The 15038-nt window shown below is 42.1% G+C and overlaps 1 protein-coding gene across 3 annotated transcripts in view; it reads right to left on the reverse strand.

The window, feature by feature from the left end:
* Nucleotides 1–11292, reverse strand: part of celf5a (cugbp, Elav-like family member 5a) — a 178608-nt gene extending 167316 nt beyond the window's left edge. For all 3 annotated transcript variants that reach the window (XM_070832952.1, XM_070832951.1, XM_070832950.1), the window contains exon 1: nt 10935–11292. In XM_070832952.1, the coding sequence (XP_070689053.1) occupies nt 10935–11292 (358 nt within the window). The remainder of the gene's footprint in view (nt 1–10934) is intronic.
* Nucleotides 11293–15038: the final 3746 nt, after the last annotated feature.

Genomic DNA, 15038 nt, shown 5'->3' on the forward strand with positions numbered 1-15038 from the left:
TGTGCTGGTATTTATTCGATCTGTGATGTTTATTGGACAATTTAACTCTCATTAACTCTTGGAATTCTCTTTAATAACATTTCATTAGAAACTAAATACCTCAGCAGTTAATATGCTGGTAAGATGAAGATATTAATTTGAGCCCATCACAATAGCGATGTCAAGTGCAGGAACACAGTATGAGCATTTCTACATTGGCACTGAGCACAAAGCGTGTACTGTAGAATCGTCAAATATGAATGCAATTTGCAGCAGACTGAGATTGGTTTAGTTCACATCCTCTCTTTCACTCCACCTTTCATGCCCACTTTGCTCCCTTTTCTCCATCTTCTTGCCCCAGAGGAGCCAAACCACCCCAGTGTTGTGAAAAAAAAAAGTGTGAACTTGCTCTCAATTTGGCATTTCCTTGGCCAGAAAGTGTGAAGGTAGCAGAAACCGAGCCAGTCCGGGCACTCTCGCCTGCTCCCTCACACATCATTTGCACTCTTTGGAAAATGCTATCACTGTGGGTAGATTACTTGCTTACTTCATTTACTGCCATGTGGGGCTCCGGGGGAACTGATAGCCTTTCAGAGGGGTCGGAAGCTGAAACACACATCATCAGCACTGATACAATGTGATTATGACCTGAATCATTGCCAGCCAGGGAGGCAGGAGGCTCAGTGGCGCAGATTGACCGTGAGGGGGGTAATCAGTCTGGTCTCGCAGAAGCTTTTAACTCATATAATCACTCCCTCACCTTTAGAAAAAAGATCCTCGATCTGTTCACACACTCAAACAATCATGCCTATGTTCAGGGAGAGGGAGGACAGTTTGAGGGAGGACAGACAGAGAGGTATAATAAAGAAGAGCTGGAGCATGGACTTGGCAGGGACTTTCCAAAATGCTCTCACTCATTGTTCTGACAACAATATTTTCTCTGCCCTGGCCTAATGGGCTTGTAATGAGCACTGTAATATAAGCAGTAGCCTAGCATAACCTGTAAACCTTAATTAAGTCCGACAGGCACCTTAAAGCGAGCCAGCAACTGTGCTCAGTCACCATCTCATGATCCTGAAACTGACTATACTCTTCCATCACTCCTTCATCAATCACTCCATCCCTTCATCTCTGCTACAGCCACCTCCAAATCCTCCTCCGCTTCTCCTTTCACTACCCCTCCCATCATCCCTTCACCTTGAGCAATGCCCGGGGGAGGATGAACGACGCAGAGCAAAGAGGTGTCCATCATGAAGGCAACAAATAGTCCCCGGACCCTCCCTGGTATCCTCTCTGACCCCAGAGTAGGAGACCTCAGCCATTGATTTGTTGCTACTTGCTCATATAGACTACACTAGTCTCCAAGCAGCAGTCAAACAGATCCATAAGCAGCACATCCCCAAGGATTTTCTTGTGTGTGTGTGTGTGTGTGTGTGTGTGTGTGTGTGTGTATTTACAGAACATATACATACATGTGTTATATTGTGACGTGCATTGTGTAATAATGTGTGTGACAAACGCAATAAATTCTCTCTGAAAGGCTCTGTGTATGTTCCAGGATCAATACTCGCGCAAAAAAAGTCATCATAAGAACATAGAGAGAACGTCTTTGACACTTTCACACTCACAATCTATCGTGTGGCTCTGAGGTTAACTAGTTCTCTCTGGGCACAAGTGGTTCTTCATATATATATAGTCCAGCTGTAGAGTTTTCTCTCAAAAGCTGACATATGCACTTTTGGTTGTATACTGTGGGTGCAGCAGTAACAGTAATACAGTTACAACCAGTTCATGATTAAGTTCCTGAGATAATGCTGTTTGGTGGTAGGTGCAGTTTCGAGAGGCGATGTGATGGACTGCAATGTCCCCAAGTTGGCCAGACCTCTTTCAATCTGTGGTTCTGGATAACACTTAGGATACAGCACTTTGGCATCTTCCACTGTACTTTCAAGTAAGCCTCGTCTCTTGTAGACTATCTGTGTCTCTTCTGCTATTAAAGCCAGGGCCCGATCTATAAATACATCCAGTGGCCTGCATCCCTGATGAGCAAGCTAATTGACACTGTTAATGGATGGAGTTTCACATAGCTGTAAATAATGTGAGGGTTCACACTTACTGCTTCCTGCTGCGTTACTTCTGAGAGGGCAACAAGAGTTTACCTGCCAAGTCCCGTCGTGCCTCCCTCCCTCCCTCCCTCCCTCCCCCAGCCAAGTCTGCTCTGGCCGGCGGATTTACACAGAAATCAATAAAAGTTTCTCTGAGCCCCCCCAGTCAAAGTCAGAAAATTGCATCTCCTCCTTTTCATGTACTATAACAACCTCTTGGAAAAACAAACAAGACCAAGCAAAGGGAAATAATAAAATCACTTTCACTTGGCTCACACCCACTCCCTGCTGCTGTATATAGCACAGCACAGTGCACTGTGTTTCCATTGATATAAAGTCTTCACTTAATGTACCTGATTGGCATATTTGATGCAATATTCCTAACAATGCCCATCCTCTTTTGAAAGGTGAAAGGCATTTAAACCTTTGAGACAGTTCAATTGATCATAGCAAAGCCGCAATCATAGATGACTGGCAGCTGCAAACTGACTACAGACTAAGAGACGGATCAGCTTTTCAGTCGCTTTGATTCTAGACACCTTTAAAGACAGCGCCTCAAAGGCCCAGAGGTTGCTTGGATGGAGTGATTGAAAGACGAATAAGAAGGAAAGACATGTGAGGAGGAGGAAAAACACGACCAGGCTGTACCACACACGCACATTGTTCTTCGTTATACTGCGTTATATGCGCAGCCCACGTTGTGACGAAACATTGCACATCTTCTTTATAAACAAACTCTGCTTATGGTTGCTCTTTCCATTTAATGTAAGTATTGAATGAAGCACGGCATGCTATATTCCAAACACATATTTTCAATTATGCCCTGCATGCCAAAAAATAGGACTTTCTGTCCTTATTCCAGCTTTCTTTCTCTCTATATTTTTCTCATGTCACCACTGAGCTGGAGAAGAGTAATAATTAACACTAATGGTCTGACTAACAAGCAGGCGCCAGGGTGTTAATTGCATTGACGTATATTTCCTAGTAACCACATTCAGCCAAGTGGATTCTAGAAATGCTTTCTTGCTAATGACAAAACAATCGATAGATAGATAGATAGATAGATAGATAGATAGATAGATAGATAGATAGATAGATAGATAGATAGATAGATAGATAGATAGATAGATAGATAGATAGATAGATAGAGGACAGAGTGAACCCAAAGAGCATATGAGAGAGATATGAGAACCCATCAGCCATTAATTAATTTGAGTGGTCTTTTTTAATTAAGCCACATCTACCGTTGAAAAGTGAACCACAGAACGGGTGCCATGTTGGAGCTCATATGAAGTCCACATTCTCTGCTCATTCAAGCACATTGATCATCAAAAAAGAAAGACAAATTCCATCTTTCATCTGTGTCTTCTGCACTATTTGGCACGCAATTTGCTTGTATCACACCAAAAAAAATGTGGATGCGATACATCTTCAGTACAAAGCCCTTGACCAGTTTGTGTGTCTGGCAATAAAGCACAGAGACTGTTAGCTACAGCGTCGCTGCTTCACTGGGAAAGATAGATGGAAGGAGTGAGGGGATAGATGGCGGTGTGATGGAAGGGATGGGTTTTGGAGGGGGGCGGGGGTGTGAAGCTGGAAATGTGGGGGGACATGGCCCTACAGTTGCCCACAGATGCTCCCTCTGTCTCCCCCTCATTCTCTCCCTCCTTTTCAGCACAGTATGGGAGCAGTCTTTTAGGGGAGGCTGGCAGGCAATCAGTGATGTCATGCCAGCAGTGCAGCGATGGCAGCTTAACCTATTTTCGGAAATACCACAGAATTTCTATTTATAACCGTGCTGAGCAGCATGTATCTTCACACATCCCTCACGGACCTGAGCGTTCATAGACATTTCTAAAAGTCTAAAATATGTCTTCATCACAAGTTGGGGATTGTTTAAAATGTGTAGGAAAAAAGGTCTTGATGCTCACAGTGTTGTTTACCATTGCCGTAATTGCCGTTTAGGCAAGTAATGTGGAGTATTATTTATGTTGTCAAAATACTGGGAGATACATTTTAAGCGCTTTTAGTCTGCTGTTTAAAGCTAATAAGCATTTTTATTTATATTAATCTAAGAACAATAATATCCATAAAATAGTAAATTGCCTCCAGTACTAGAGAGACCAGTGCTAGAAGTCCGAGTATTTGCACAAGCAGCAGCAGTAGTAATACTGGAATAAGTATTACTAGTGCTACTAGAGGGATCATCTCATGTTAACAGCTTTCAGGTGATTATTTTATACAGCTGCCAAACTTGGCCTCTGCTCCTCCTCCTCCATCCTCCATCAATCCCGCCCTCCAGTGTCTAAACGGCTCTCAACCTGTCACAGGGATCCTCCATGTCCCAAGCTAGAGCCATCACTCTACTCCCCCACTGCCTTGGGATAAAAGCAACTATTTGTTTCTGCATCTCTGACAAACACTTCATCTTTTCCTCTCCACTTATCCATCTGTCCATACATCCATTGTTCTCTGCCCATGTGTCTGTCATTTGCCTTGTGGGCCCCGCTGCGCACACGTGCCGTCCTCCCTGTCCAATTCCATCGAGCGACATTGCTAAGTCATATCCACACAGCTTTGTGCTCGTGTACTCTCAGGCAGATACATGTACGACATTTATGCATTGTTCATTCACACCAGCATCAAGGGCTCAACCATTTGGCAATCAGAGAGATGTGACAGCTTGACTAATCTGTGATTGTTTTTTGGCCAAAACATGGGGGTTAGCGAGCCCTCCAAGGGCACAGTACTATAAGGCAAGACAAATAACTTATTATTTTCCAGGCTTGTACAAGGCTTTATCGCATGAGTTCTCCTGAACCATTCCAAAATGGAGAGGGATTATCACAAAACATTGCATTAAAATCTCCTCTCTCCCCTCTCCCTTGTTATTTCATTTTCCTTCTAAAATGAATCTGTGCCCAGCCAGGCTCAAACACAACATTAAAGAGCTCATGCTATTCTAACAGAAACCACCAACCCCCTCCTCCCTCACTCCCTCCTCTTTTTCCCTCTGTGCCTTTATAACCCCCCCTCATAAGAGTACACTCTGCTCTGTAGGCAATGGCACTCTCTGCTAAGCTACCCATACAAAATAGATAGGCTTCTATCCCTCTATTTAGACTAAGGGAATAGCTGTGACCTTTGTGCATGAACAAGGAGGCGGTACGCCTCTACCGGCTCTACCTTCAGAAGAGAAATGTGACCTACAACACACCAAAAATAATTCAACCCAAAATCCTCTCTTTGAAAAGACTGTTACTGCAGCTATAAAAGCCAGAATAAAGTTTCCTAAGAATTGGAATAAAATCAAATTTACCTCCTTTCTTGTTGCATCAATCGTGTCAATAATATCTCTAGAATTAATGATAGAGAGCTTGTCACGATAAAGGGATCTCTCCTTTTAAACATCATTTGTCATATTTAAGCACTCTCTAAAAACATTTAAGGCTACATTTATGTATCACGGCAACGGTCATATTGTCAAAAAATCATTAACAAAAAAACTCTGCAAAGCATAAGCAAAGACAGGACAGAATGAAAAGTAGATTTACTTCCTGGTAGCCGAGGACTGACAAACCCTCTCAAGTGTCTTCAACCCTCAACACCCATGCCATTACAACTGTGCCTCCAATATGACTCCATCTAAAAGTTAGTTCATTTAATGAAAGACACCTGGAGTGTATAGTAAACAATGAAATTGGTCCTTGTTTTCCTTTAAACCATAGAATACATCTTCCTATATGTGTCTCTGCTGCAGGCAGCCATTAAGAGCAAACATATTCCTGAAAGGTCATGGAATAACTGCACTTCAAACATACTGAAAGCATAATATACTGCAAGCCATAATGAATGTTGCATTGGAGCAGGAAATCAATCCATCTGAAAGGCTCTCTCGGGCAGGGATTAAGGGGAAAGAAGCAGAGACAGAATAAAAGCCAGGTGAGTTTGGTGTGCGGACACTAACCTCCAGCAGAGCACGGCCTTGTCGGCATCTGAGATTGGCAATCTCCTTGGAAAACCAACAGAGAAGAGGAGAGGAGAGAGCGAAGCAGCGCTCCTCATCCTGAAGTCAAGGCCCATAGCGCCTGTCAGTACCAGTTGAGCTGCTGCATCTTTTATGAGGAAAGCCCTGTTGCTTATTACAATATTTACAGACGTTTAAAGATTGCGAAGCAGAGTGTTGTTACTGCATTAGCTTGGCTTGGTGGCCTTCCCTCACTAACCCTGACAGACGATTTTATTCTCGATTTGTTAAATCGAATCACTGCACAAAACTGCTAGGAGGAAGAGAATTGTTTTTCCCTGTGCCTCAGTGTTCACACACTCAGCTGAAACGGAATAAATCCCTTCTTAAAGCCTTTATGAAATAGTTTAATTTCATTAGCAAGCATATAATGGTCATGCTGGCTAAAGGCCTATGCCACACTGATATGTGGTAAATCAGTAATATCATTGCAGCGTAGTGTGTATGTACCGCCCATGTCACTTCTACAGCCCTCTTTATAGCCTGTAAGTGAATTTATCCCATCTGTTTCCTCAGGGGGGATGCTGTCCTACAGCAGTGCCGTGATCTTTGACACTTTCCATAAGGCACGCACAATATGGAGACGTGTAGATGCACTCGCACTTATATCAAAGAGGAGAAGGAGGCTTCAACAAACCAAATCTGAATTTAATCAATGCTCCTGCCTTTCATTTTATGTAGGGAAAACTGCAGCCTCATATTAATACCTTATCAGTTCAACGTGATGCATGTGCTATGTTCCAACTATTCCTGTTTCCTTCCTTTTTTCTTTTTTGTTGGGACGGCAACCCACAGAGGAACGCTATCCATCAGACTAGCTCAGAGGGGGGAAAAAAATAAAAACTTGAATAAATATTTCATTAGATTATTCTGTGATTTAATGTGCTTCTGCTTGGCTGGGGTCTACGGCAATATCTCTGGTCCATTTATAAATGCATTAACACAATGATAGCCGACAACAGCTTAATATTGATACCCGGGCCGAGTTGGTCGGCAGATTGAAGCAGCGTAGGGGCTGTTTTGTCTGTCTGTCTGTCTACTGTGCTGAATCACACCTGCAGAAAAAAAAACAACACATTTTCTTCCCTCTCTCTCATCTGAGTGCACGTTACTTTACTGCACAAGCGAAGATTAGTCAATCTCAACCAAACTAAAAAGACAAAATGGAAGCAATTAAACAAAAACCTTCTCGTGTACACGTTTACTTTTTCAAAGTGGAACTGTCAGTTTGAATAAGAATAAATAAACCAAATTTAAAAACATAAAATCAAGACCTAAACACATGAGACTACCGATTAAAGCCTTGGCTCTGCATATATGCATACGCATAAACCTGCAAGTGTGTGTTCTGCATGCGCTATAAGTGGAAGCTAATTAAAGCCAAAGGGAGAAGTTTTCACAGTCTGTGATAAATTCAACATCAGGAAATCCTCTACCTATTAATACCAATTGGGCGACAATAATTGGCAGGCCATTGACAGCTTGGGCAGAATTAATCATTTGAAGAGGCAGACTAGACTGAATTTTTAATTGGCAGAGGCAGCCACTGTTTAGGGAGGCAACCAGCTGATCACCCAAGAGACTGCTGCTTCAGACAATGCACATTTGCTAATCCTCTTGAGTCAAGTTATTATGGCCATGCATTATTATCACGCTTTACAAACTAATTCCATGTTTTCCCTCATGGATTACCAAGGGGAAAATAGTTGCATAAGAAAAGAGGAAATAATAAACACACAAAGCCCAATGTGGATGAAATGAAAATCAAAATGACAGAATAAGTGCAGTGGCTACAAATGCACAACTCTTACAGGGACGAAAATAATGTGCATGCGTGTGTGTGTGTGTGTGTGTGTGTGTGTGTGTGTGAGTTTTTATCCATCTGTCCATCAATGTATTTGTCAGCCTGAATGTGCCTCGTTGAGGGTGCTGTTCCAGTGTTTCCATCAGGATCCATACTCATAATCCTTTTCTGCTTAATAACATGATTAACTATAAAATAACCTCATCAGAGATCATTGACATATTAGAGTTTGATTATGTATTGTTAATTGTGTGGCCAGGATTCATTACATTTTAAGCCATTTGACTGAACAGTACTTATCTAAAATGCATTAGTCGTTTTTAAGTTAATGATTAAAAAGGTACAAATTCACTTAAATACATTTAGGATTAAGTTTTTATATTGTTTACGCAGATCAGAGAGCAATTTGGCTGCATTCAAACAAGCCAGTGTTTTAAGTTTTTTGCTGTTTATTAAACTGAATAAACTAAGAAAAAAAACTTGTGATTGGCATGCAATGGATATAAAAGTTTTTCTATTTCACGCAACTTTATAAAAAAGGGGATTTCACTTTGTTACAAAGCTCTTTAGAATTTGAGTTTTGCATTTCAAACTGAACTGAGAAACTTTCACTAAATACAAACAGCACATCTCGCTTCAAATTTCATAGTTTTTTTTCAGTTGTTTAACTTCACCACAAGAGCATAAATGATGTAACAACTGATGCTAGTTATTATAAAAATATAAACTAAACAGGCAAGAAACTTTTTAAATGTAAAAAAAAAAAAACAATCTAGGTGAGCAAATAATTCTCCATATTTATGCTAAACTTCTACTGATAATAAACTACTGAATACGACAACAGACAGTTGTAATTGTTCTGTATGTTTTGGTTGAATTATATGCAGCTCAGTGAAAGCTCTATTGAAATACATCTGAGTGCCTAAATTGTCCTGACACCACGATCAGGCGACAATCACTCCAGAGCTAAACACTGCAATCATTATGCAACACAGGGCAATGACATTTTAGTATATGAATGCACACACATGCACACTGAAACCAATGCCAAGTGAGTGCTACACGTCTTCTCCTCTACACAGTGAAAATATCAACTGTCGAATCAGGGGCGTTTGGCATCCAGGCACGTGGCTTCATGAAATATGTGGCAGATAGTTGCCATAATCTAATAATACATCCACTTCCAAATCCTTTTTATCTTCTTTTTTTCTTTTTATCTTCTGAATCTTTCTTGATATTTGTTTCCGTTACTCTCATTTGATTTATCATAATCTTATTTGTAATTACTTTTTTGCTGCAACACTGTGTCTTCTGTCATTATAACTATGCTATCAATACTGAGCTGTCAATCTGTATTAATGAATTAGCTGTATAAGGAAGAAATATCACTCTACTTTTGATACGGCCCCAATGCAAGGGCTTTATGACAGTTGTGGACAACCTCTGTGACGGTAACAAATTCAATATCTTTTGATGGTGATTCTATATGTCATAGAAGACATGACACTGTTTGCAATGTTTGCAAATGGCATTTAAATTATTGTGACAGATTGTCGTTTGTCTTTTCTAAATGTCACTGCAATAAAAGGCTTATCTCCTATACTAACATCCTTCACATATCAACATCTGCTCTGCAGCAGAGCAACATGAGGAATCCAAAGGACTGGGACTGAATGTAGAAAGAAGCTTTTTCACTAAAACTGTGACAAAATGTCAGTAGTGGGTTTGACCTGTGACATAGATGGGGCACTTTCAGAAACACTGAGATGGAAGCACATTTTAAAACATTAAAGCGTGTTTTTAAAGTTGCAAGAGAACGGAGCATGTCTCTGACAACAACAACAGTATCAACAGTGTACCGGCCCAGTGATGATTACAATGCTGGTCACTATTATCATGGAGGGCTCCTGATGTCACTGAATCTACAACCCTGCACTTCTCAACAGGAGAGACGTTCGTGCTGCAGCTGTCTGAGTGCAAACACAAATGTAATGCAATCAACAAAATTAAAGTTGGTGATGATGATGGTGATGATGATGATGATGATGATGATGACGTCTGCGCTGCGTGGATCGACTGTGAAGGGGGACCACGTACTGTGAAATGGTTTTCCCACCCAGGCAGTGATGCACACCGTACATCCTTGATAACCAACTTCATTATGGAAGGTGGAAGTTGTCACAGCGTGCAGTGAGCTGAGTGGATTTACTCCCTCAGCCTCCCATTTCAGCAGAGCCGGCGCGGCATCACCGCCCGCTCTCTGCGTGGCAGCGGCCGTCATCTTGCGACAGTTCTCGCGCCCTTTGGAGACACTGTGGTGCTGAACTGATTTCGCCGTGTCGGGTTTGCACCCAGCCCCATTCGCACATGGGGAGATGTTAAAGAAAGCATATGGATGAATAAATGATGCCGCCCCTCCGCACAAGACGGGACTGGCAAGGGAAAGCTCGTTAAAAATGCATCCTTTCCAAGCGCCGCTGCCCCACTTAAGACCTTGTTAAGAAAATACCGTTCAATTGCAATAAAACAGAGAACACGGCCAGCACGGTACGGCACCGGATCATTCGTGATGCTGGAGGAACGCGCGTAATGTTTGTAAATCTCCCATTTTGGTTGTCCGTGTAATCAACAATGTGGGATTGTCAGGATGGAGATGGAAATTCTCAGAAATATAACTTGTCCTTTTCTCTTTCTTTCTTTTTTTGTTTTTTTAAAACAGAGAATGCATAACTGGGACAAAATGACAAAGCTCATGGAGGTTAGATGGAAATGTGCAAGCAGCGAGGCACATTTTACCAAGTGTTGAGAGTAGTAGACTGATATATCAGGATTAAGCTTGATAAGGTGTGACATAAAATAGCATAAGATAAAAAAAAAATAAAAATTTTAAAAGTGAGAAATATCCGCATTTTTTTCGCGTCACTGTTTCGGCACACATGAGTTGCAAAGGTGCAGGTAATAATAAGCAATTATTAAGATATTTATGGGCCTCGCAGCCATTTAAGGGGCGACACGTTACCTTTGTGCATGCCGGTGTATCGGTCCTTGAGAACTGTCAGTTCGTGGATTTTCCCAAACTGTTCAAACAGGGGTTTCAGGTCTTTTTCCTCCAAGTTCCGCGGTATCTGCCCGATAAACAGCTTAATGGCATCTTGGTCTTTCATGTTGCCGCTCTCCGGATGAATTGAAATGGGTTCTGACCCGTTCATGGGTTTCGGGAATGTGATCTGAGGGTACTGGTGCTGATGTGGGATAAGTAGTAGTGGTTGTTGGGTCGGTGGTGCCCCCGGTCCGGTGAAAACCAGGCTGGAGTGAGCGGGCTGGGGCTGCTGTGGATGGTGCTGCCTTCTTGTTTCAGTCTGAGTGAATCTGGCCATTCTGAGCTGGGAGCAGAGTGGATAATAATGACAACACACACACACACTGTGAGAGAGCAAGCACTCAGCTGGAAACCAGGCTGACTTTCTATCCGACACACACACAACACACACACACACACACACACACACACACACACACACACACACACACACACACACACACACACACACACACACACAACACGCACACTGTACAAGGCAGAGGGGGGGTTGATGGTGGCGGAGTCAGCGCACAGGAGCGATATTAGACACTCTGGAGCGACACCCAGTGTCATTAATGAAGTACTCCAGCCCAGGAGAGGCAGCTCGGCCAATGGGCTGCCAAGTATTTGTGGAAATGTGAGCAGCTTCTTTTTTTTTTTTTTTGAACATGACTGAGCATGTTTGTAAAATGCTCTCTTTGGTGGAAGAAGTAGGGCAAATGCTACTAAAAAAAAAAAAACAGCCCATTGGAAAATACTCCACAGGCCTTTTTTTTTTTTCACAGCAGACACTTTGACAGGAAAAGCGCAGGTGTCACTAATAACATTAATGTCAGATGGTTCCTTTCTATTTAAGAGTCCCAGGAAGCCATGACAGCCACCATCCAGTTTATCATGTGCACCTGTGTGGCTCCTGCTGTGACATGTCAAAACGTCTCCCACTAAAAAGCCCATCGCAAGTAAAAGCCCTTCATTTAAACTTAAACTATTGGCAGTGGTGTGAACATTATAGTCGTACTACACTTGACAGCAGTGTTTCAGTGTAAGTTGTATGCTGAGGCTGACTGTAGTTAAGTAAAGTAAAATGCTGACATATTATGTAAAGTTACTGCTGTGGTTGGATAAAATTTATTTGGAACGCTGCAGAAACTTTTGTAGATAAATGAAGTCAAATAGTTTGAAATTTGTGGCGAAGCACATTTTTAAGTCTCACAAAGTTGCCGAAAAAAAAGTATACCTCGACTTTGCTTGACTACAGTGTTTGAGTAATTGGTCACTTCTTCTGCTGCTAAACACAAAACATTTAGTAGTAACCCATCAGTTCCCAAGACAAAATGATCAAAACTGCTGTGTAGATCCATATGGGTCTATCAAGCCCCTTTTGAGCACTGAACTGAGGTTGAATTCTCATGTGTATTTCTCAAAAAACGTATATTACAAAATGCAAAATAAACCACAGTACTGAGACATTGTTAATCCAGAAGCTTTTCTGGCTTCATTGTATCACACATTCTGCTTCACCTGCACTGTCTATTTGTATTAGAGAGGGAGAGCGATCAATACAGGCCTTTTGGCCCCTCTCCTGAAATTCAGCAGTGCTTTTTTTAGCTCTTTTTGTAGATTTTGTCTTACAGGTGGGCATGCATGCTAAAGTTTTCAAGAGAACAACAATATATTGTTAAAGTGTCTTATCTTACCATAAACACAGACACAGACTTAAATAGTCGATTGCTGTGAGATTTATTAAAAACTCGTTTTTGTCATGAAATAAATTGTCATAGTGGTGAAATATGCTCCTCTATATAAAAGTACAAACACAGAACAAGCAGGCACGTGTCTCTGTTGCTAGTATGGGTAACCATGTATTTTGCACAGTTAATGCTGCTGCAAGTGCACTGTTGTAAGTAAATGGTACTGCTATCTGCAATCTGTCATTAGATTGAGTCAAGGGACCTGCAAACATTAACCACAATTAGGAGACTTACTGTAAGTACTTTTCAAATAGCACGCAGGCTAATCCCCCAAGAGAGAGTTTATTTGCATCATTTGCCTTCTCTTTGCAGACACTGTCAGTAGCACTCAGATCCAAATCCGTCACCAAAAAAAAAAAAAAAATCTCATTCAACTGTAACTGAAAGGAGAAAAACAGTTTGACTTGCAACTTAGCAACAAACTCTTAAACCCTTTAACTAAAACACGTCAGCTGGACAGATTTCTAATTACAGCCTATTTAACAGTGGATTAAATAAAGTGATATACACTGTCTGTGACAGCAGGCTCAAGGCTGCAAGGTGAATCAATACTGCTGCCGGCTGCTGCTGCTTCTCTGTCTGTGGAGGAGCGGCACCGTGGGGGTCCCCTCTCCGAACTTTGCCTTACGAATGGCTGCATCACTGTGTGACAGAATCGCCTTCAGCTGCCTCCGTTGCTCTGAATTCAGCAGCCTACCTGAAAAGCAAGGGAAGGCTCAACTCCAAAGGGCCTTGGAATGCAGTAGGAGCAGATTGGTCTGCAAAGTTCAGGGGTGAGAAGTTTGGCGAAAGACCCAACCTGTCCAGAGGAGATGGTTGTTTTCACTTGGAGGGAAGTGGGGATAATTTCAGCTCTATTGAACTCTGCTCATAAAATTTCTTTCTGCAAAGCTCAATAAGTGCAAGTGTAGAGGGAAAAGACATCAGCAGGCCGGGGTACACATTGACATTACCGGTCAATAAAACAGTGGGTGGCAGCTCCACAGACACAGGGCATTTTTTATTGTAAACTAGTTCTTTAGAAATGTGAATGTAATTCTTTGAAGCGGTAGGTCCCAGAGTGCCGTGCAAGATGCAGTTGCTGAAACTGCTGTTTGTTTTCGATTTGAGCACCCAAGTCGCAGTGTTATTTTATGCTTCGTTCATCGTGTTATAAATGTATTGATTAAAAGAGGCAGGGTACTCACTGAATGTGGCTGGCCATCTGAATGGGAGTTGGCAGGGACAGGAGTCAAAGTAGATTGTGTGTTTGGCGGATGGCTCAGCATGATAGCCCTCTTACATCTGTAGTGAGGAAACAAACAGGGGCGCAGTGCAGCTCATATTGAATAAGAGTACTGAGCTGCCATGGCACTGGCTCACCAGACTCTGAGGGAGGTTGAGTGGCTATTTTTAGGGATGTGGTCAACACAGGGGGAGGGGTATTGAGAACTTCCACTTCATGGTTTTTTATTGACCAATGCCATTAGTGTTTCGCCAAGCTGAAGGCAGAGACAAGAAATCAATAAAGGTCACACTATTAGTGCAAACTAAAAAGTTACATACAATTTAAGTGGCTGGCGTTTATTCTGCTGCTTGTTAACCAGTCTGGACCCTGAGAGGGAGGCAGTCTGGCTTGATCTGTTCAGCTTGGAAAGTCTGGAAGGCCCAGAGGGAGACAAAGACAGCTAAGGGAGTCAATTTGCATTCTGTGTGCACTTGTAGACATACAGTCAAGACAGGCAGGCAGACATGCTCACACACACACACTTCCTAATTACCCAAATTCAACATTATTCTCCTGTAACTCACTTGCATATTGTGCAAATACAGCACATGAGCACGAAAAGCATACGGTGAACGTGAACACACACAATTTAAGTTGCCATGTGCCATCTAGTTAGGAGGTGAAGTCAGTGAGCGAATGTAGAACTCGACAAAACAAAATGTGCGATACTTTGCTGCTAAGGGGAAGCTTCCTATCTGCTTGGGCTGGCATGGTGGAGTTCTGAAAATGTAGTGGTGGTTTAATAAGCGGTAAGAGTTGGAGGTGTCCCCTGGTGCCTAATTCGCCATTGCATTGTGGTTATGCATTGCAAAGCATGCTTGTTCAACTGTAAGGTGTTGTTCAAGAAAATTAGGGTGTGATGTGATGATGGCATATCACACTGGAGACGGTTTTATGGACCACTGACTTAACAGGCTGATAAGATGTGATAAGAGCAGGCTGAACTGTGGAGTTTGTGTGCGCCACCTTTCTCCTGAACTTGGTCTGTGGTCTATAAGTAGTTTAGAGCTCTGCAACATCGAT

Source organism: Pempheris klunzingeri, chromosome 6 (genome assembly GCF_042242105.1).
Source record: "Pempheris klunzingeri isolate RE-2024b chromosome 6, fPemKlu1.hap1, whole genome shotgun sequence".
NCBI lineage: Eukaryota > Metazoa > Chordata > Actinopteri > Acropomatiformes > Pempheridae > Pempheris > Pempheris klunzingeri.